Source organism: Varanus komodoensis, unplaced genomic scaffold (genome assembly GCF_004798865.1).
Source record: "Varanus komodoensis strain SLA01 unplaced genomic scaffold, ASM479886v1 scaffold7_1, whole genome shotgun sequence".
Lineage (NCBI taxonomy): Eukaryota > Metazoa > Chordata > Lepidosauria > Squamata > Varanidae > Varanus > Varanus komodoensis.
The window spans coordinates 8,143,248-8,167,273 of NW_025336479.1; the positions used below are offsets into that span (position 1 = coordinate 8,143,248).

The window sequence follows — 24,026 nt, forward strand, 5'->3', positions numbered from 1 at the left end:
TGTGAGAGAGAGAGAGAGAGAGAGAGAGAGAGAGAGAGAGAGAGAGAGAGAGAGAGCGAGCACTGCAACAATAGGGCGCCAAAGAAGTGCTTTTGCATGGATGACTACTGTTGCTAGCCCGCTTGTTGTGACATGCAAAAGGCTGGATTGTGGTTGTTCTACGAACTTGCTGCATCAGCACTGCAAGTTGATCGTGGCTATTATGCCTATACTGACGGGGGGAAGAGGAGTGTTTGTCTTCACTGCACTGCAGTCCAGAATTGTTGCCAGGTCTTCTAGAGTCCTGGAAATGTGTCCAGTGTGTGCTGAATGAAAATGTATTCAAGGTGGGGCTGTGAAGTTTTTAAAGAAAAGGAGGATACTTTCCTTCATTTCCCTCATTCGATATGTTTTCCATTTAATTTCTTTCTGACCCGTTTCCATTTCCCACCAGAACTACCACCACTACAATAAACCCTGCATATAATCCTTGCAAATTCCATAATACAACTTTTCCCAACCTGCTGGTTCTCAGAGGCATTTGGACCGCAACTTCCAGAATTCCCATCCAGCAGGGCCATTGACTGGGAATTCTGGGTTCTGCAGTTCAAAGGTATCTGGAAGGCACACGGTTGGGGAAGCCTGCCATGGTATGCCATGCATCTGATGAAACTGGCTATAGTCCATGAAGGTTGATGCCCAAATAAATGCATTAGCCTTTAAGGTGCCGCAAGATTCATGTCTGGTTTGTTAGTTTTTCTTTTGCCTGCTTTGTTGCTAATAAAATGTCTTTCCGTTGATGTACCTGCAGAAGATGGAGGCATGTAAGTGGGGCACAGGAGAAGCAGAAAGGTGTTTTGCCAATGTTAAATGTTATGAGTCATAGGAATTGAAGTCAGCCTTCCTAGGGGCTGCATGACATACCTTTGCACGCAGAGTATGCGATGCATCCGCCTCTGCTGCACCGCCATGCAAGCGAGAACAGATAGTAATCCAAAGTACTGTTGACCGTTCTCCATGCTAGATATGCTTATTATGAACTGTGTCTGACCAAGTCTGTGGCTTAACCTATTTCTCTTTCTTGAGTGTCTGCTTGTGGATGTGCTGTAAGCTTTAAAAGGGGGAGCTTGCTCTTGCATCTGAGTTTGCTACCACAGAAGAGATTCCTTGCTCCAGGGTCACATGTAAGGCTCCCACTGGAACATATTGTGAAGCATGTTCTCGCTTTATTATTGTCCATCACTTATGTGTATATATGCAATAACAACACGTGAACATTCGGTATTAGGGTCAGAGTAAGAGGTTCAGTGCAAGCAGCTAGCTCTAAAGCCGATCATGGCCTTGCTGCGTAACGCTGAGGATGTCAGCACTGCCAATGTCGGCCCCCATTGTGGGTAGTTTCTTGACTTCTCTCCTCTCCCACCTTTATGATTAACCCCTCCCTCTTTTGCATGTGCAGTCTTGTGCCTTAGTTTTCCCTTTCTGTAGTATGGGTTGCTGGCTTTGGGTGATTCCAAGACTGCTTAATCCCTGTTGGATCCCTTAGTTCTGTATCCCTTAGTTCTGTATCTGCTGATCCTGCACTCTGTCCCAGCAGCTTCAGGGACACCAGCCACCCCTGGATGTACATGGAAAGGTACCTCATGTTGTGCATCTGTATTTTACATATGCTAGTCATTTATGCTGCTCCTGAGAGAGATTGTTACTGAAATGCATTGCAAAATTCACAGGTACCACATTGCTACTCCAGAACATGTATTTGAGGCTCTACCTCTTTTCCTACACACGTGTGTGTTTCCTTTCCCTGCTAAAGTCCCACCTTTTCTTCTGCTTAGTTACTGCAAGGGATGTAAAAGGAGGGACTTTCTTTTTTTAGTTTTTCTAACGAAAAACTGAACAAGCTGCTTGGGATCACTTTCCTGTCCAAAACAAGGAAGCGCTACTTCTGTAGCAGAATGGGATTTCTCCTTTTTCTTTGTCAGACTGCGTAAAATGAGCTAAAGAAAAGCTTCTTTGCATCTGCTATTGTAATTACTGTTGCACAAAGTGCATGATAAGAGGCCTACAAATGCATCAGAAATCAATCGGGCAATAAAGAATGTATTAGAAAATAGTGCGCTATTTTAAGTAAACATTCTTCAGGTTTAATAATAGATTAAGAACTGATAATTCTAATAAACTAAACTGCATATTGAAGATAATATTTAGAAAGCATGGACTGTGGTTGCAATCTTATATCCACATATCTAAGAAGAAGCTTTATTTCTGAGCGGACTTGTATATATTTGCACTACAAATCCCATAAAACTCTGGGAAGCAGAAATTTCACGGAGATGACATGAAATGCTCATTAAGCCATTCTTTATATATGCCGTTGTTTGTCTTTTGCCTCAAAAACCCTTTAGCGTTACTCTGGGGGTAACTGATGTGTCATCAACACACACTGGACTCAGAGGAAGGACAGCTGATTTACAGCCACGGCAGTCTGGGTCATGTGAATGTGGCCCATGGCTAAAATGATGAACTGCAATCAGAGGCTGCGCAAGGATCAAATAGATGTTGTTGGGGCCGGGGACTCCTGGGAGTCCCAGAGCCTCCACCATGCCCTGGCCCCTGGGATGCAGCAGTAAGGCTGAACAAGTAGACAGCCCACTGACTATCCAGGCTCACCACAACTTGTCCTAGGTGAGCTGCTACCGCAGCTTAAACAACTGTAGACAGCAATGGGGGTCCCATCCCATATCTTGGAGAAGAACAAAGATGTGTGCATTGCCCTAAAGCCACCCAGGCCAGAACACCCCCAGTATTTGGATCAGGTAGGTCAGCACTGGATCAGCAATGCAACATTTCTTGGGAACCAGAGCATGGGGAGTTCAGTAACGCATAGGAAAGCATGCTTCTGTCTAATACCTGACTCCACTTTCCACTATCTACCTTTGCCAAAGTTTGGTGAAGCTCTCTGCTTGGGCTTGTACCTTGTGTCTGCATGTGTTGGGCATTTTGCTGCTTGAGACACAAGACGAGACGGCACTCCCGCAATCTGTGTGCAACTAGCTGGACCACCAGTGGAGTCATACTTCAGCCCTGCTGTTGGACAGCATCCTCCATCATACCTGAGGACATTCAGTGGCCTCCAGAACAATGAGCTCGTGGTGCCAGAAGCCCATTCCCACCATCTCCAGTTAGGCCCAAGAAGTGGCATACCTGCCTGAAAGGCTGCAGAGCGATGGCCAGTCAGTATGGGACATTCCAGCCACGGGATGAATGGTTCCGCTATGCACGAGGCAGCCTTTTTGAGGCAGGGGCTGTGAGTGAGTGAAGCAGACTAGAAAATTGTTGGGAGCATTTTGATTTTGCTTTGTTTTTTGAAAGCTTGGAACTAGCCTTAAAGCGATGCGTTCCAAATTACTGGGTCTTTGTCACTTCCATGTTTTCTTTCTGTGGTCAAGAGCACCCCCTCTTGGCTACAAAGCCCTTACTGCTCTTACTAAATTTACAGCCACTGGGAAAACTTCTGAATCAAAAAGTAATTCACAACTGAATTGCTTTCAAGTCTGAGCCCTTGTGGCTACACACAGCTAAATCTTGCCACCACATGGCCAAGTCAAGAAATAATTAACAGAGAGAGAGAGAGAGAGAGAGAGAGAGAGAGAGAGAGAGACTTACAATTACATCTAGGCACTAAGTGGAAGAAAATCACATTTGCTCTTAACATCATTTGCACAAGGGTTTAAAGTGCTGGAAGGCATTGTTAAACTAATTGCATTTACATTAAGGCATCTTTACCAGTAGTTGTGCATTCTTCTTCAGTATATTTCTTCTCTGTGTATGCCTTCAGTGAATTTCCACTGCCCAGACCTTTTGCGAAGCAATTTCACTGTAACTTAGCCCTCACAGACAAGGGCCGAGTGGAGAGAGACTCCTTGCGTTTCAGAGGTATCAGTGTCAGGCCTGGGCTGCAGGGTCCTCTATGCACTCATCTCCCTCATCCTCAGAATGCGGCCCTCCGTCCGCATGGTCCTCACTGCCATCATGGCAGTGCAATGCCACAAAACGCTGGTGGACTTTGCATCCTCACTGGAATACTGTGACTTTGATTTAGCAGCCGGCTAAGGCAACCTGCTCCACATGCCAGGGCTCCTCTGCTAGTCAAATGGGGGTACGGCACACAACACTGGCATGGTTCATTTCTCCTCACTTCCTGTAGGCAATGTATCACGGATGCTTACGATGCTGTAGGCGGCAGAGGTTACTTCTCCTCGTTGTAGCGATCAGTAGAGCTCTCCCATTCTATTGCTCTGTTTCCTAAGAGAAGAGGAGCAAACCCTTCAAGATACCACTTTCTAAGCACCACACATTGCTGTTTAAGAAAACTACACATACATAGGCTAGCATGCAGTACACAATACAAGTTCCAATATAAGCATCTGGCTTTGGTCCTCCAAACAAACAAAAAAGGAAGTTTTCCCTGACCAGTTTTGGATGGGAGTGGCCAAGGCTTTACTCTCTGAAAGATTTGTTATAGATCAGCCTGACCACAAAGTAATGGACAATTTTAGACTTGCGTTCATTAAAGTTGAACAACTTTAGGGAGCCACCTTCCCGTCTAACATCTGTAGTAATTAGTAAGTCTGGAAAGCTCAGACAATTTTGTAGTGTCGTCATGACTCCTAAGAAATCGCTCTTTTAGAAACAGCTGTTTGGAGGTGGCAAGAGGGAGGGGGAGGTATGTTCTTCTCCAAACCGGAACAGCAAGGCGTAATACTAGGTTTCACCACAAGAGAGCAGGTTTTTCCTAGCTTTCTCAGCCTCTTCAATAACGCAACTAGAACTATTTCCGGACATTTACCACCAAGTGTGAATTCCCGTTTGCTCAAGTGTAAATATTCTTCTGTTTAGAAATCTCAAACGCATTTTAATGCACCCATGCATCTGTAAACCAGTCAAGTATTCAGGAACTCCAGCAAAATGTGTCATGGATATGGGCTAAGCTCTTTCTCTGTGGAAATTCACAGAGAAAAAGCCAGCCAATGAGTAGGCAGTGTTTCTCCAGAGCTAACACAGGGGTGCCCCAACCTCTGGAGATCACCTGCACCAGCTCTCCTAACCCTAACCCCATAATATCGGGTTCTGAGGAAGAAGTCCCTCAAAGCAGCACACGTGGCTATTGCTGCCTCTCTGAAAATCCACTCAGGAGCCACACGTTCTGCTTGTGCAGGTCTCCAGAGCACCTGCCTGCTCTTTGGTTCAGAGAGAGGCTGCAGAGAGGTTCTTAGGGTAGGGCAGCAGTGATCTGGAGAGAGGATGCCATGGTGGCACTTGGAGTTGTTTACAAGCAATCCAGGCAGGCTTTTTCGAGCAATAAAGTTCAGATGCTTGATCAACTAATACAGGCCTAAGACAACATGGGACATCAATCCTGGCATTCCATCCTCCCCATGTGGTTTGGGTCAAAAAGACCTACAAGTCCAGGAAGGGTGAGCTGCAGAAGCAAGCACTATTTGTGATATAATGCAACAACTTCATTGGTCACAGGACGCATCTTGGCTTCCAATTTCCTGGCTTTGCAAAGCTTGAGCCAACTGGAAATAGCCTTACCTCTGTTCTTAAAGTAACAGTCTTGGGGCCATTGAATAGTTTAGTCCCTCAAATTTATTTGGATGGAAAGGACAAGGGACGGTTTGACTTTGTGCAGAAACAAAAAGCAACTTGAATGAGCTGGCCCCTGAATCTCAAAGGAGCACACCCAGGAAAGCTGTGGTTAAATGGATCTAATTTAGATCTCAGTGTCAACACCTTTTGAAAAGGAAGAACTGGAGTATAATATATTCAATGGAAAGTCCTTAGATCTGTCATGATTAATTAAAAAAAAAGACTTTCTGGGATCAGGTACACTTTGAGACTTCCAGCAAAAGATCTCCAAATGAGGTATAGATCTCCCATGGGTCCTAATGTGTACCATTAGATTAGCTGCTCAGCCTAAAGAGCACCCTCTGCCCAGCTGGGATTCAGTCCAGGCTCCCCAGATCCCCCACTAGAAAACAACAGGGAGCCTCACCACCATTTGCAAGTACAGACAGCATGGGTGCTGTCACTAATGGAAGCCCCATAAAAAGCACCGTCCTCAACCCACTCCACAGTCTAGTGAGCATCTGTAGCTTAGGGTGGGGTTTTCTGCCATAATCTTGCATCTGATTTATGGGAACTAACTCTACATGCAATGGTCATTTGAAAAGTGTACATATGTTTGGAGAGAGAAACTGAAGAGGCTTGTGTGGTCCAAAATTTACAACAAAAGCCCCCTGCCCCTGGAATCCCTGAGGTCCAGCTAGTCTAATCTACTTGATACATTTAAAACATGGCTGGGTACTCAGAATGTCTCAATATTTAAGAGAGTACTGATTTGTATTAAGAGATTCTGAGTAGGCATTTTTGCTTAGGAACAACAGTACCTTGTAGGATTAGGCAAGGCCTACCTGGTGCTAGAGAGTCCATTTGTTTGCTGGGATCTCTCTGGCTTCTAACCAAAGGCAGCGGGGGGGGGGGGGGTGTAAGGACAATCATGCATGAGTCCCAGGCAGTCTGTTGTATGGGAAGCCTTTCAGACACCCCCCATCACAGAAATCTGGGGCATTCTAATCAGACTGATCCTAAAGGGAACTATTTGGCTTTGAAAGAGTTCTCCCACAGAGGCTTTGAAGAGTTAACAGCCAGTGAAGAAAAACAGAAGTTGCACACAAAAATCTTCTACAATGATCTAACAACATTAGGCTGTTCTTGTTGCCTATGCAAAGGTTTGTCAAGATAACGGATACAGCCTCAGAGTCTGCTGAGGATTAACTCCTCTTTACAGCTCCCAGTGCGATCATTTCATTAATGCTGAATGAGCAGTCCACCCCCCCCCCCAACTCAAGTGCAAGTGACCAGCTAAAGGTTGGAGCCTATACCTGAGCAGCTTTAACTAAATACATGTGGAAATGTTTTTGCCCACCCTTAGTAAGAAAGCAGAATTAAGAGCTTTTCGAGCAGGTTCTCAGGCTACCAATTCAAGAAAGGGAGGAAGAAGTGGATACCATGCCTACCCCCAAGATAAAAATCCCCTAACTTTTTCCCCACCTTCAGAAAATGAGCTTGGCTGTGAGCTTGGAACGGGGTCCAAAGTGCCAGGTGCCGAAGCAAGTGACTCTCTTAGGAAGAAGTGTGGCAGTGCCTTTGTCAAGTTCAATGCACATTTCCTTAGCAGGAGCATTGTGGTTAACGCTGGCCCACCTCTGGGAGTGTGAAGCATAAGGCTGAGGGAGCGTGTGTGTAGTGGGGGTGGGCAGATGAAGCTGTCAGGGCTGGTGTAAGCCATGGACACCGGACTTCTTAAAATACAGGATAAGATGATGCCCTCCCTTCTGAGGCCCAACAGCTCTGATTGGACTGGCAGCTAAACCTTATTTTGACACTTGTGGTGGGGCTTGTTCCTGAAGGCCTCCCAGGCCTACGCAGCTCTCTGGGGTGGCTGGATGGGAAGGCCTGCCTGTTGCCAGGTGCCATAGCAGGCCTGAAAGAAAAGTTGGGGTGGGCTGACATGCTTTCCACACCAGTCTTTTTAGTGGTCCTGAACTGAACCTGAGGCAGCAGATAGAGCAATTCCATCTTCCAGCTACCAAGTGGTGCTGCCTTCCAGGAACACACCTCCTTCCATCTACCATTTCATATCCAACTGCCCACGAAGGCCCAGCTCCAGCAGACGCCGAAGCCAGCAGCCACCCTTGCCTCTACAGTGAAGGCTGTCACTTGAAGCAAGAAGTGCTGAAGGGAGACTTTCCTACAAGAGACTTTCCTACAAGAGAGCCAGTGTGGTGTAGTGGTTAAGAGCATGGGACTGGGACTCAGGTGACCTGGGTTCTAGTCCCCGCTCAGCCATGGAGCCAAATGGGTGACTTTGGGCCAGTCACAGACTCTCAGCCCAACCTACCTCACAGGGTTGTTGTTGTGGGATTAAGATGTTAGAGGAGATGTAAGCTGCCTTGAGCCCTTTGTAGGAAAAAGGCAGGATATAAATCGAAAAATAATAAATAAATAAATAAATAAATAAAATCACTGCCGGCAGCTGCTGAAGGCACGTGGTGGAAGGACCGCCCCCCCCCCCCAGCTCCCCTGCGACTGCTCTGCCCACAATAGCTGCAGAAAGAGTACACTGGAAGGCCAAAGCGTTTGAGTTACTCTGACTTTTATTTTGTTGCTTCTTAGTCCACACAGTTGGTACAAAATCAGCAAAGCAAAGCGAAATCGTATAATAATGTCTGGAGTCTTAGCATCAGAAGGCAGCGCTTACACAGCTGCCAGTACAGTTCATTGCCAGACACACTTTGGGAAGCACAGAAAAGGGTTACAGAGGAGCTGGGGAAATCCTATGCTTGCTTCCCTCCTGCCCACGAGGGGGAAGAATACCTTGGTTATAAATGCTTTATTAAAAAAATAATAGTAGCAACGTTCCTAAGTACAAAAGCAGTTATAGGTTGTATACATATATATATATTACACAGAATTATTTATCATTCCTAATCCTTGTTTTATCTCAAAATCGTTATCTGACTTTCCAGTGAGTAAAGGTTAAATGGCTTAGCAATATAAGGAATGGTAAATAGATAGCACCATTTCACAGATTTTTGGTATTCGATTTTATAAAGGGGTCGGGGAAAGGGATGCAGGGCAGGGGAGGATCTAGAGCTTAGGTTTCATTTCTTTTCTGCATATTAGCTTATTCTCAAGAAAAGTATTTTTGTAACATTTTTTCCCCAAAAGTCATTTTTGGCCCTCTCCCACCCACAGCAGAAAGATGACCAAATGGCTAGCTTTATTTTTTGTTTCTTGTCCCACTTCTCTGCCTTCTAACCTGGCTGCAGTGTTGGTCTGGGGCATTTTAAAACCTGGAAACACTGACATGATCGAACCTATCAAAACAGTAGCTGGAGGTACCCCTTTCTGACAGAGACCTATTATTGATGGGTGGTGGCATTTGCAACCTACCTTTCCTTCAAGAAATTCAGGCCACCATACAGGAGGACTCTACGTGGTGGTGGCAACACATTACACCTTCGGCTTCAGGAGGCAGAGGTCATACGTCATATGCTCCACCATCCCAAGGGAGATGGAAGCCGGGTGCCCCCATCCTTATCTTACACATCATCTACATTTTGATAGGCATCCTTCTCCCTTCTCTATGGCATTTGCATCCGTCATTTGGCTAACAGGGGCATGTCAGGGCCTCCGACAGTATCAGTGCAGTGGTGGCACACCACATCCCTTCAGAAGGCCCCGTCACGGTCTCTATTTGGCTTGGGACTGGAAGTGGAAAGCTCTGGAGGAGGGATCCATTCCTTTCCACAGCAGGAGGAGGAAAAACGGCACTCTAATTATAGTGTTAGGAGTTAAAGAGTTCTTAGGCACTTTCTTTAGGCTTTAAACATGGCGGCAGGTCAACAAACAAAAGCAAACAGTACTATGTACATATATGTAAAAAGTGTTATAAATAGGTTTTTTAAACCATAGATACTATATACATCTTCAATGAACACAGTAACCCTTCTTTCAGTTTGGTTTCTTTTTCCTCTCTTGCCTTGTTGGGGTGTGTATATGTGTGTGTTGTGTAGTTTGTTTTGTTTTTTATTTAACTTCCATGTTTTCCTACTTTCTATCTCATCAGCGCCCCTTGTCCCAAGTGCTCTTGTCTCAGCGGCCTCACGCGACACTTCATTCGCGCTTCCTCAAGATGATGTAGATCACCCCACTGATGATCGCCAGTGGGAAGGCCACCCAGGCCAGGATGTACGTGAAGCCAAAGGAGGTGTTGTCTGTGGAGGGATGCCAGTCTGTATGTCTCACAGTGAAGATGGCAGCACCACTCATCACGCATAGGCCTGGGAAGTGGAGGAGACAGAGAGCGTAAGCAAGGAAATCCGTGACAGAGGAGCAAGATTCAGCTGAGGGAAGAATGTTACCAACATTCCTTCCATACCTCACTCCCAGTCAGTTCTTCTGTCAAGACTTTCTGGAAACTTACCAACCATGTTTAGGACATCAACAGCCCTTGCATGCTTGCATTTTGCAAGGCAAGGATCTGGTGAAAAGTTCAGGAAAGTCAACTGAGGAGAAGGCAATATATTCTTCAGGGCTAGCCCTCTATCCCACCCTCACAGCTTAGAATTGCTAGAAGGTAGATCGCCAGAGGTTTTACAATCCAGCTCCCAGAAGACCCTGCCAGCTTGGCCAATGGTCAGGAATGCTGGGAATTGAAGTCTGAGATGTCCGGTGATCTACTGTCTGCCCACTACTGGTATGGGCAACACTGGTTCTGTTCCCCCTGTGTACAGATAACACACTGAGCTGGTAACTCACTTGAAAAGTTCCTTGCCACTAAAGAAAGGGGCACCAATTTCTTGGTTGAACTGGAAGGAGTTTCCCATGCCCAAGCGAAGAAGCTGGATAAGTGCCCTACTCTCACATGGGCGCACACTCCAATAATGACATTTCAGTGGGGACTCCAATTAGGCCAGAGCCATGCTCTGAAATGTGTGTGCTTAACATAATGATCAAGCCTGCCTTGAGTGAAAAATTAAAGCAAGGTGCGTCTTCTCCTTTCTCCATTCCGCCGCCCCCAGTGCCCCAGACCCTGTGGATCACAGCCCGCACAGGCCAAGCCAGGGCTCTCTGCAGCCACGCCCCCACGTTCGGCCTCTTTGCATTGCTAGATCAGCAATACCAGCTCCCTCGAAGGCCCAGCACCAGCCCCGCCAGCGGTGCACAATGGCTCTTCTATTCCCTGCCCAGAACAAGGCCTTTTCGTTGATCACAGCCATTCCACAACCTGCTCAATGTGCCACCAGAGTTGTCTCTGTTCCCAAACCCTGCAGTGTGCCTCAGGACCACCTACACCTAACCACAGTGATATTTGAGCTGCTCTTTCCCTCCACACTGCCCCCTTTGTTCGCCGAAAGTGCAGGAGTGGGAATTCGTTGAATTCACAAGCTCCCAGCCTCTGGGCCATGGAGAGGGCACCCGCAGCAACGGCCCACGGGCTGAGTGCAAAACCTATTGTCTCTCCATCTGGGTGGGATGGAGAAAAAGTGTGGTGGTCATACCACAAATCACCTACAGGCATTAGACAAGAGAGCCTGGCTTGTGTGTATAAAGAGCTGGGCAGAAGGGAAGAGACTGTGGCGATCTTATTTCTGCTCGAAATTGCAGAAAGCATTTAGTAGGCCTCCACACAGGAAGCGGGTGGAGGGGGGGAATGGGGAGAAGAGAAAATGCTTCACAGGGCAGGGTGGGAAAGCTAATTCTCAGCGGGAGAGTTATCTGCTGCAGTTCCCACAGGAATACACCAACTGCAGCAGCAAAACAAACCCAAGCTTCAACTATGAGGCCAAACTGAAGTTGCAACTCAACTCTTATGTGCATTTCTAGCTGGGGGAGGACACTGCAGAACTGGAGTCCTGTCCTAAAGGGCACATTCCTTGCTCTGTTCCAGCTTGAATGGAATAACTAAGTCACCTCAGCTCTAGCAGTTTGCCCCTTCCAATGCCCCTGTTATCTTCTCACATTCCAGGTATGCATGCATGGAAGCAACCAGAAAATTACCCCAGAGATGCATATCATTCAGGGGCAGGGGGATGGTTCAGCAAGAATTTAGACATCAAAGGGAAGTGCCAGGAGGCTTCCTCCCTCTGTGTGTGTTTCAATATTCTGTTTCACCAACTGCAATGTTATAAGAGACGGATATCTGTGTTTCCACCATGCTTTTGTCATGCTTTCCCACATGGATTTCCACAAGTCAATTATGGAATATTTCCAGGTCACTTCTCTTCAGGTGGACCCAACTTGATTCTAGCCTAGCATTCGCAGACTGGCTGCATCTAACCACCCTGACCCTGGCGCTGTTCGTTCCCTCCATGTCACCCCCGTTGTTGAATGATACAGTGTGTGCTGTGACTATAAACCATGGTTTTGTGTGGATGTCATGGAATTTTACAAAGCATACATCAATAAATGTCCAACATTTGGAAGTATATATCGCACTCTTCTTATGCTGGATCCCTAATCTTATCCAGACCTACCCAAAGGTATAATAATACACAAACAACATGTACTGTCAAGACAACTAAACTACATTCAGCTCTAATTGCATTTTCTTCCTGCTAGGAGACCCTCACACTGAGCACTCAACTTCCTGCTCATTTCACACTGCTAGTTATTCAGCCAAAAAAAAAAAAAAAGCCTTCCACATGCAGCTCCTCTTAGGCAATGCCAGGCTGAGTCACTGGACAGAAGGTTGCTTTGGGGGCAAGAGCTTCTCCAAGGAAAATGACTGATCACTTGGAAAGTGCTCTTCTGGATTTCAAAAATCTCTGCCCAGAAGGAACAAGGATTCCATTTGCTCCCATGGATGCTGCCAGGCATATTTAAGTGGAAAAGATGAACAGAAGCCATCTTTATGCAGGCTACAGGGCACCCCCTGAATCATCGGTAATTCCAGTGACTATATGCGAGGTATGGAGTAGCATCCACAAAGCCCCAGGAATGCTAGGAGGAAATGTAGCTTGGACTTTTAAGATGTGAGCCCCCCCCCCCTTTTTTTTTTGCCAGAATGTAAATTGAGTTGAGCATAAGCCAAGATGGCCCTCACTCTTTTATTTATTTATTTATTTATTTATTTATTTATTTAGGCAGCTTATATGCCACCCCGATCACATAAGCCTCGGGGAGGCTTACAATCATTAAAATTCCGCATAAAATACAAAAAAATTCATCAAATAAATAAAATACATAAGATAAAATAGTGGACACAGCCTGGCAAATTTAAAACCAACAAATAAAGCATTAACAGTTAAAATAGCATTTAAATAAAAAGGTCTTGGTCTGGCGCCGAAAAACAAATAATGACGGCGCCAGGCGGACCTCTCTGGGGAGCACATTCCATAGGCGGGGTGCCACCGCAGAGAAAGCCCTCCTCCGAGTACTCACCCTCCTAATTTCCTTCACGGAGGGCTCCTGGAGAAGGGCCTCTCCCACAGATCTCAAGGGGCGGGCGGGCATTTATGGACGCAGGCGCTCCTTTAGGTAACCAGGACCTAAGCAGTTCAGGGCTTTGTAGGTGATAACCAGCACCTTGAATTGGGCCTGGACTTCAATGGGGAGCCAGTGGAGCTGACAGAGAACTGGGGTTATATGAGAACAATGCCCAGTCCCCGTCAGCAGCCTGGCAGCTCTATTTTGCACCAATTGAAGTATCTGGACCATCTTCAAGGGCAGTCCCACATAGACGCGTTGCAGAAGTCTAATCGGGAAGTGACCAATGTGAGTGTCACTGTTGCCAGGCAGTCGTTCTCCAGATAGGGACGCAGCTGATGGATCAGCCAAAGCTGAAGGAAGGCACTCCTCGCCACCGCCGTCACCTGAGCTTCTAGAGACAGCTCAGGATCGAGGAGCACTCCCAAGCTGCGAACCCTGTCCTTAAGAGGGAGTGCAACCCCATTCAGGACAAGGTCAAAGTCCCCCATCCCAAAGCCCGATCCACCTACCAACAGGACCTCCATCTTGTCTGGATTGAGCTTCAGTTTATTGGCCCTCATCCAGCACATTACCTCGGCCAGGCACCAGTTCAGCACAGCCACCTCCTCATCTGGATTGGTTGAGAACGAGAGGTAGAGCTGGGTATCATCAACATACTGATGATTCTGTAACCCACACCTCCTGATGACCTCTCCCAGTGGTTTCATGTAGATGTTGAATAGCAAGGGGGACAAGATGGAACCCTGCGGAACTCCATGGCATAGCTGCCATGGCGCAGAGCCACAGTCCCCCAGCACCACCTTCTGGAATCAGCCATTGAGATAGGAGCGGAACCACTGCAAAGCAGTGCCCCCAACTCCCAATCCCGCTAGCCTATCCAGAAGGATAACATAGTCGATGGTATTGAAAGCCACTGAGAGGTCCAGGAGAACCAACAGGGACGCACTCCCCCTGTCCTTCTCCCTGCACAGGTCATCGTACAGGGCGACCAAGGCAGATTCAGCACCATACCTGGGTCTGAAGCCGAACTGAAATGGGTCCAGATAATCAGTTTCCTCCAAGAATGCTTGGAGTTGTCCCGCCACCACCCGCTCTAACACCTTGCCCAGAAACAGGATGTTGGCCACTGGTCTATAATTGGTGGCCATCTCTGGATCCAGGGAAGCCTTCTTTAGGACAGGCCAGACTACTGCCTCCTTTAAAGGGGCAGGTACCCAGCCATCCCTTAGAGAGGCGTTGACAACCTCCAGGATCCAGGTCCCTATCCCGTCCTTGGCTGTCTTGAGTAGCCAAGATGGGCAAGGGTCCAGTAAGCAGGTGGTAGGACATACTTGTCCAAGCACTTTGTCCACATTGTCAGGCCGCAGCAACTGAAATTCTTCCATCAATTGTGGACCAGACGGCAACATTGGCTCCTCCCCTTAAGGCTCTGAGTCACTAGTGGAGTCCAGCTTGTGACGAATCTGAGCGATTTTCTCCCTAAAATGCTTGGCAAAGTCGTCACAGCGGGCCATCGAGGGTGGTACCAGGTCTCTCTTAGAGCCTGGGTGAACTAGCCCTTGTACCACCCGAAAAAGCTCCGCTGGATGGCATTGTGAGGAGGCAATGGACGCGGAGAAGAATTTCTTCTTCACTGCCCTCACCGCCACAGCATAGGCCCGATAATGGGCTCTTAAGTGTGTTCGGTCAGATTCATCCCATGATTTCCTCCACCTACGCTCTAGATGTCTCCCAACTCGCTTCCTCACCCATAGCTCAGATGTATACCAGGGGGATGAATGGGCTCTGCCAGGCGGGAGAGGACACTTAGGAGCGATCATGTCAATAGCCCTGGTCATCTCCCCATTCCACAGTTCGACCAAGGCATGGACAGGAGCACCAGCCTTATCAACCGGGAATTCCCCCAGGGCCTTCAGGAATCCATCCAGATCCATCCGGCTCCGGGGGCGGACCAGCACAATCGGGTCCGCACCCTTACAGAGGGAGAGGCCGCTCTCGAGCTCAAACCTCACGAGGAAGTGGTCTGACCATGACAGGGGAGTCAGGCATAAATTTCTCACCCTCAGGTCCCCCTCTTCCTGCCCCGTCGAGAAAACCAGGTCCAGGTGACTCTAGAGGCTCTTACAGAGACTCTCCTCTCTTTAGGGACTGGGGTGTGGGGTGTTCACCAGCAGTTATGCTGGTGGGCCCAACAATGCTACTGACACAACGACTTTTCAGAAGCGTGTGACAGTTCTCTTTAGGTTTTGTGCTGTCACAGAAGAATGCAAGAAAAATGGTTTCTCCCCACAATATATGAAATCTAAAAGTGATACACAGGAGATGGGCTGTCAGAACAGAGGAGAACATTAGATGGTGCACCATAATCAACATTCCTCAAGCATATCTTTCCAAGGTGGCTGGTGACTGTGAATGATCTATGGCCACTGAAACCCTACATAGACATACCAGGAAGTCAGCCTCACTGAATGAAGTGGGGCTTACTTCTGAGTGGACAAACATAAGATCATGCTTCTCTGGGCCTTTGAAGAAGCTGGTAAAAGGACTCCATCTTGACCCCACCCCATCAAAGCAGCAGGCTCTTTGCTATTTTTGGACTGGGCCTGTTTTCATCATTATCTGTTGCTCAACCTTGGGATAGTTCCGTTTGCAGCATTTCAGGGCACACAGTTCCCCTGCCCCTCTACTTACCAGCAAGGATCTGGAAAATGCCAGTAAGGTAGAACCGTCCACCCTTAGTGAGAGTGAAGAGCTGGCAGAAGAACAGAAACAGGGACAACACGCTGAAGATGATGGAAAGGATCATCATTGCTTGGACAGACTGCAGCCATTCTGGAAAGAGAAAACAGGACATGAGAGGGTGATTAGGATGATGCTGGCCAGAGACTGCATTTCTACAAGCATCTTTGCACACAGGGTAATTCCCAACTCCTCCAGTTGTTGAACATGATGTAGCAAAGCAGCCCTCAAATCAAGAGGAATCCATGGAAGTGATCCACTTTTCTCTAGCTGCTCACTATGAAGATTACAGCAGATCCCGGTATCAACAGATCGGCATTAATAGAAGGGTTAGCTGGGAGTGGGTGGCTTCAGGCACAATGGCTGAGGAAGCATGGCTCCTCCCTCCTAAGGTAATCAGAAAGGTAACTTAATAAAGGCCTCTGGCAAATCCAGCCCAGTCATACAAGCCATTCCTTCTTTCTAAGAGCCGTTTCTGGAAAAGCAGACCAAGCTTTGTGACAAACCCTCTTAGTAATACCTGCCCCCCAATACCCCAATGCTTTGTATCCCATTCTCAGAGGATAAGCACAGAAAGTAGAATAAAGAGCATTTTGTCCCAGTGAAACTGCACAATGGGAGATGCATGACCAGTACAAGGAAATGGTCTTCTGCACAGCTCACAAATAAATTGTGGAAAGTGTTTTCACAAGACACAGTGATGGGCACCAGCTTGGACAGCTTTGAAAGTGGATTAGGCAAGCTCACAGAGGATAAGGCTGTCAATGGCCACTAGTGATGCTGGTTGCATATTACCTTTCTATCAGAGGTAGAATACAGGACACCTCCACATATCAGTGACACAGCACATGGAACAAGGCTGTTGCACTGATGCACTGCTTATGAACTTCCAACTGCTGTGTGAACTGAACACTGAGCTAGCTAAGCCTTTGGTCTCCTGTGAGCAGCTATATTAATAACACCATTTCTGTCCATTCCAAAGCTTGCTGGCCACTCTTGATATGTACACATTTAACTTAGTATGGCAGCAGCTCCTGCTCAAGACAATACAAGTAATTTACATTAAAGCCTACGCCCTTTTCTTCTGCTTGGTAAGCGTCAGCAGAAAGAACATGTCAAGTGTGGGATGAAGCTAAATGACAACTGGCCCATTCAACAGAGCATTGTCCTGGGGGAGGGCGGGAGAACAGCTCTGCAGTAGAAGACAGCTAACATCATTTTCCTGGTATCTGTTCCAAAGAAAGAAACCGCATGAGGGCAGCATTCCTGCAATCAGTTACTTCCAGCTGGCTACCTGCGAGAACCCAGAATGGCACCACCATGGACCACTAGGTCCTGGGGCCTTCGCCATCCATTTGTGACTGAAACTACTTTCAGGGTTGGAAAGTGATGCACTCCTTCAATGGGGAAGGAGGCAAGCATCAGCCTCGAACCCAGCTCACTTAAATTTGAAACAAAGGTGTGGCCAAGTGCGGAAGACTGACACGGCCACTTAACGTGCCCTTTTCCTGAACTAAACCATCCCAGCCAGTATAACCTTTCCTCCAGCCTCTTGATCATTTTGGTTGCCCACATTTACCAGCAACAAACCAGCTGCGCCACCACAGACCAGCCCGTCTACATCTAATGCATGGACCTCTCCAGCTCCACTTGAGAGTGCTCCAGACAAAATTACTTTCTCAGGAAGATCAGAATCCATTACTTAGAACGCATGGCATACACCAAATGTCGCACCAGGGGCAAACCTAGCCTTGCTGTTGGGGAACAGCAGGATTTTCCAGCACTCTTAGAAATCAGTACTTAGGGGCTGAGGTGTGGGGGACATAGTATCCAAACAAACCACGACAGGAGGGGAGAAAGAAACAGGGAGAGAAACCCAAAACACAGTTTGAAAAAGGAGTGCTCAAAATGGAGCAGGTCAGCAGAGTCAGCCTCTTCTGGTATACCCCACAATGGTGTGAGGGGTGCCATCCGTTAGATGATGCCTGTGACACAATTGCAACCACCCTCACCACAGCATTGCATCAGCAAGGGTTGCATTTGGTGGGGCAAGAATCGTATCCCAAGCGTCTGATTAACTGGCTGAAGTGCGGCGAAAGTGTCATCTCCCATACTTCCTGTGTGACATTGGCAGGGTGGTGACTATGGCATCGCCCCCACTGAGAAAGAACAGTGCCTGGAAAAGTCTGAACTGGCTGCTACTGAGCTTGGGATGCCAACAGGCTGCAAAAATAAAGTTAACAAGTGAAATAAATAGAAATCCTAAGATGCATCCCTGCTCTCCTTTGGAACCAGAGGAGAGGCAGTGGACCACAGCTGTCAAAGTCAGGAGACTCAGAGCATGACCTCAGTCAAAGCCCTCCTTGCCCTCTGAGTCAGAGCCTGAGCTATTTGCATGCCTTGTGGGTGGCTAAGTGTCCTTGCAGAACAAACATTACAACGAACAGTCAAAATACCACAACAGCATTGCCTCGGCACAGGAATGTTTAAGCAGTCCTGTTTCTGTGTGGCACCATTTACGCCTGCTGGCGTCCTGGGGCACGCTGGGGTTAGCTTAACTCAATGGATGAGCTCCACCTATTTATAGAGACCTGAAAAGTTAGCAGGTCACGCAAGAAGGGAGGCGCTTCAGCTCTCACGCCCAGGAGGGGCAGAAGCTTGCAAACTGGTGATCTGACTTTCTACATGACTCAGACTCAGAGAGCTTTGTTTCTTTCATTGCAACCTTCAAGAGAGGAAAAGGGGGATGCTCGCAGTCGGGCACATTTCTGGACACAAGCAGGGCCCCAGAAGGCACATCTGTTGGTTGAAGAGCTACAGATTGTGTACCCTGAGCTGCCTGCTGTCTCCCCACATTTGCTGAGGAGCTTGGGCAGGTGGAGACCTTGCACCCATCTTGCTTAAGCAGATTCTGTGGGCAGCTGGTTTGCCACCATGTGTGCAAAATGCTGGACTAGGTAGACCTTTGGTCTGATCCAGCATGCCTTCTCTTATGTTCTTCTGGCATCCAGGTTCTCTCTGCTTTTGATATCGGTTCCTCAACGTGTCTCATGCACTTCTTGCTTAGCAAAACATGGATAATTTGAAGGCAGAGGGATGTCATCTAGATACAGTTCATTCAGAGCCCCTGTTCATAAAACTGGCTTTGCAATACTGCTTGCTCTATCAGGCATAACATGAAGACCTCTCGATTATACTCAAATAAATCCCCATGTCATCAAAAGACCAAGCTCTGATGTTCTGCTAACATCCCCCATTCTGGCTTTAGTGTGAGCTTTTGTAAGCCGAACCCCCAGACATCCCTGAAACCCAGTTATTCAACCTATCGGCATGATTCATCTTACTCTTTCAGATAAAACAATTTCCCACAGTAGTCAATGGGTACATCATTGGATCAAAACTGTAGAATCCAATCACTGCTTACTGATCCACCTGAGAAAAGTCAGTAAAAGTTGCAATCCTATGTACATCTCTCCGGGTTCTAGGATCCTTTTCCAGCCAAGCCCACCTAGGATTTCAATCTGGGAAGCTGATTTTAAAATGAGTCCTGTAGTCAGACCAGTGAGGACTAAGTCTCAGTTCCCACACATATGCCCTGCTCCTTAGAGCTTCAGACCTTCCCAACAGCAGGCTGCCCCAGTACATCTAAACCAACACAATCCAATTCGAGACACCCCTTAAAACAAACAGCAGACCACTTTTCTAGCATTCTTTCTTTTCACATGATCCCACATGGTGGGTGAGGGCTGAGTGTAAATGAGGCAGCAACCAGGATCAGGCAGAAAGCATGGGGCCTTCCCCATAAGCAGCACTCCTGGGAAGGCTGCCAGTTGCCTTGAAAAGCACCCCTTGACCCATCCCCATTCAACCAGTTGCAACTGAACCCCATAGCGTGCTGGCCAAGTGCAGCTGTCTTTGTCATTGCTCCGCACACACACCTCAGGGCACCATCTTTAAAGGAGACTGGCCAGAGTCGATGATAACATTTTTGAGATTATTATGTAGTCCAATGAGAGATTCAGAATGGTGCACGTGGAAAGTTTTAAATGCCTCCTTATCTCAGGGAGCTCTTGGAACTGAGCATGTTCCTTCAAGCTCTTTGTCACCACATGAGCTTTTAAGAATGTAGCTGCAGGCTGATAAGAACCCTTAAAGAGCCACTAATGTAAGCAGCTAATAGATCACACCTATTCCTCCAGGGTGCCAGACGACACACCAGCAGTCCCAATCAACTTAACAGAGAGTAGTGATTCCCCACCACCAGCACTACGCCCTACTGGCAAACAGAGCGGGAGCATCCACAGTGCAAGGGCAGGCGACCTGCGGCCTTTCCCAGCTTTCAAGCTAAACTTTCCATAAGCCGCAGACAACATGGTCAATGGTCAGGATTTATGGGAGCTGAAGTATGAAACATCTGGAAGGCTGCAGGTGGCAGTGCAAATGATTTTATGTACAAGGTCTCATTTTTATTCCATCTCATTTTATTCATTTTTATTGCAGGTCAGACAGACCCTCAGACAGTGGAGCTGAGGAGGGTCTCTGCCCAAAGCTGCAAAAAACCCTCAGCCAGCCTGACTCAAGGATGTGCCTAGAAGAGCCACTGGCTTGACTCACCATAGTACAGCTTTGCTCAAGGAAACATTAGCAGAGGCTGTGAGATATAACAGAGATCTGGATGAGAGCAGAAATTGCATCCAAGCTAATAATCTTTATAATATTACCTCAGCTGAGAAACCATTTAACAGACCCATCAGCTGAAGCGAATGAGTCATTTAATATAACAATATGCAGACATCAGGCTTACGACATCTTTGTTTTTATTAAAATCCAGAAGGCCAGCAAACATGGACAAGGGCAAAACAGTACCAGAGGTAACCTGCCTAGGCACACCAGTTGCTGGGGAACTTGGAAGGGATGGTACCTCTGCAATCAGATCCTGCTTGTGCAGTCCTGTGGGCAGCTGGACTAGATGGACCCCTAGTTTAATCCAGCACAGATCTTCTTCTATGTGTAATATATTTATTTTATTAGAACATTTCTTTAAGCCCAGAGCCAAGTTCAATATGGTGATCCAGTGAAAGGATCCAGTAAAAGGAGCCAATCAAGTGCCATCCGTCCAACAGCCTGCCTAACACAGATAGCAACCTGCATCTTATTACAGATTGCAAAAGGAACATAAGCAAAACTGGACTCCTGGATCTCATCCAGCTTCAGTGAGACGCCTACTTGAAACCTGGAAGGATAAAGACTCTTTCAATGGGCTGAGGGCCTTACTGCAACTGCTCCACTTGACTGCCTATCACACAGTCGCTTTTTCATCTACATGCTTATTTAGATGGATGGGCTGCTTACAGTAATGTACATGTTTGATACAGAAGTGTTGAATGTTTTCTCTTGCTTAAAGACAAATGGTGTTATGAATTGTGACTGTGAGGATGTGGGGGTTTTGTTGTTGTTACATTCTTCTTGTTGGTGGAGTGTTTCCTCTCCCTTTGTGTTTGCAAATAAAATTTAAAAACTAACACAAAACTCTAGAACTGGACAGAAGAGATACAGGTCAAAGCAATGAACTATACTCATATCTTTTGCAGATGAGGAATCTTGAAACTGAGAGAGGTTAATACAAGATCAGCTGTTGTAGGGGATTTTTATATTTTTAACTGTATTAAGAGTCAGAAATCCTTGGAGATCTATTTCAAATCACTCACAGATCTACCTTCTGCCCACGCCTTCCCTGAATTAAGCTGTTTTTGTTTTGTCCTTACTTCAGCCACACAAAATTTGGTTTTCAAAATTTTTGCTTAAAAAACAGTTTAATTTAGACTACATCATTTTCTAGGAGGTGAGTTCCACTGAACTCAATTTGATTTACTTCCGGGTTGACCTGCAGAAGGCATACCCTCTAGAGCAAATCTCTTCTGATGATTTGTACCAGGGCGCTAAACCACACAGAACATGAGAGCAAAAGAAAAGATGTTCTCCAAATCTGGAAAGGGAAAATAGAGTCTCAGAACAAAAGAATGGGCCTTCAAAGATATAATAGACACATTGATAAGACAAAATACAGTGAGGTAATGGGAGGTGGAAACATGTACACTCAGATGTTGATGTCAGAGTGGTCTGTCAACAATGGAAAGAATGGTGCACCAGGAATGAAAGTGAGTAATGCAACTGGCGTACACTACACTTGGTAGCCTAAACAGAATGCCATGGCAGAGCTGGGGATGATTGCTCATGAAATATGGTGGAGCGGATCCAGAGGACTGGCTGTAGAATGGAATGGGGAGAGAGTATCCCCCCGCCCCCCCTTCATGGCTGGAGCACTCTGCTGGGTGAAGCTGCAAGAGGCAGTTTAAACCCTCGCTTCCTTGAAAGCACCCGGTTCACATGGGAGGTTGGGTTAGGGTTGCTGCATCACTCCCACAAAAGGGGGGGATGCTTGGAGTATGTGCTTCGACTTGCTTAAGCCAGAATAGTCTGAACTGGGCTACTGTGTCCCCAGAGTACCCATCTGCAACTGAAACGAAGCTTGAGAAGACATGGGAGCTCCCTCTCCTTCTGTACTGAATTGTAGCTGCCAAGCCTTTTGGGCAGGGACCCGTTCTCTTCATGGAAACAAATCAATAAAGCCAGAGTCATTCACTGGGACAAATTTGGACGTCCTGGGCCCATGAACCTGCCTGAACTGCTATGCCCATCATGACAGTACTTCAAGCTACTCTTCCACCATGGTCATGGGTGATGACAGGATGTGGGTGAGTCACTCTGAGATGGATCAAGAGAAGGCTACAGTGATAGCTGCAAGGCCACCTGCCCCAGAGACACACGATCACCAGTGGGAGGCCGCCTCCCCAGATCATTCGCAGCCAAGCACCACGCACGGCTCAGCCACACTCGGCCGCTTTTCCCAGGCTGACAGCAGGCAGAGAATCACAGGTGTTCTGCCACAATTCCTGCACAACGAATGTTAGCATGTGGGGGAGAGGTGCCTTCTGGGGACAACACAAAGGTGTAGATTTCCCATTAAGATACTGCCTTTCCAAGATCCCACATATGCTAAAGAACCCTCTTCCCTTAACACCCCTGCAATCTTAGAGAACTATTCTCAAATACCAATAGGCTGCATCTAGCTTGACCTTCCACTGGTCTGGTCCAAGTAAGTATATTCCAGGAATGATGGAAGAATTTTGTTATCTGAACAGGCCAAGAAAATAATGTGTGTGTGTGTGTGTGTGCGCGTGTGTGTAAGGGGCAGAAGGGTATTTTTAACAGTTAGCTAGATGTAAATTATTGTTATGAGTTCTGAGCCAGAAGGGCATGCCATTAACAAAAATAACTGTGCTATCTTTTAGTTCCTTACGCTATCATGCAGTACCAGGCTTTCTAGCTCATTTCATGTCCATCCTCTTATCCCAAACAGGCTTGCCACATAGCAGAAATTAACAGGGCAGAATTCTTCACAAGCGGGGGAGAACAATTCTTCACAAGTGGGGGAGACCTTTTTATTTAATCAGTTTTTTAATAAGTTTTGATATTGAATGTTATCATCATATTTTAATTGCAGCCAGAGTGAGTCATTAATTAATTTATGTTATGTTAGATATTTGTATTTTATTTGTGTAAGCCGTCCTGAGGCTTTTGCAAAGGACGGCATACAAATATCCTAAATAATTAAATAAAATAAATAAACAAAGCTATACATTAAGATTAGGAGAACTTAATGGGTACTTGTCATTTTAAAAAAATAACCAAAAGAAACTGTGGTTCTCCTCTTCTTCAGTGGCACTGCAGTTCTATAAATGCCTGCAGCTTTTCTAACAATTCACATCTCTTTACTGGAGAGGTCCCTTTTTCTGTGTCTGCAAGGCTCACATGGGTGTTCCCACCTGGCAGCTTCTCCAAGCATTCCAAGCATTCCAAGGAGAAGGTCCCAAGGAGATGCTTGACATGCCAGAGACTGTGGAAGTCACTCATCTCTCAGGTCCCTGCTGCAGTTCTTCAAGCTATTTCTGAAGTACTTCATGGTGGTTATAGGAGGCACAGCAACCCCTTCTGAAAAAACTAGCTGCCCGACTTTTCTTCATTAGCCTCAGCATGTGGCAAGTGAGAAGCCCTTTTCTTGCACGGAGGTTATCATAGTGCGGAGAGCTTCTTTTGCTCAATGTCTTTATGTCAGGCTGCTGCTCCTCAAGCAATCCAGCCATGAGGGCGTGCAAGGTATCCCACACAAGGTCAACGTTCTCATA

The 24,026-nt window shown here is 46.9% G+C and overlaps 1 protein-coding gene across 3 annotated transcripts in view; it reads right to left on the reverse strand.

Moving 5' to 3' along the window:
• Window positions 1-8,183: 8,183 nt before the first annotated feature.
• PMP22 (peripheral myelin protein 22) overlaps window positions 8,184-24,026 on the reverse strand; it is a 34,804-nt gene continuing 18,961 nt past the window's right edge. For all 3 annotated transcript variants that reach the window (XM_044453862.1, XM_044453864.1, XM_044453863.1), the window contains exons 4-5: window positions 15,733-15,873; window positions 8,184-9,890 (exon numbers count right to left, since the gene is read on the reverse strand). In XM_044453862.1, coding sequence (XP_044309797.1) covers window positions 9,724-9,890; window positions 15,733-15,873 — 308 coding nt within the window. In that variant the 3' untranslated portion in view covers window positions 8,184-9,723. The remainder of the gene's footprint in view (window positions 9,891-15,732; window positions 15,874-24,026) is intronic.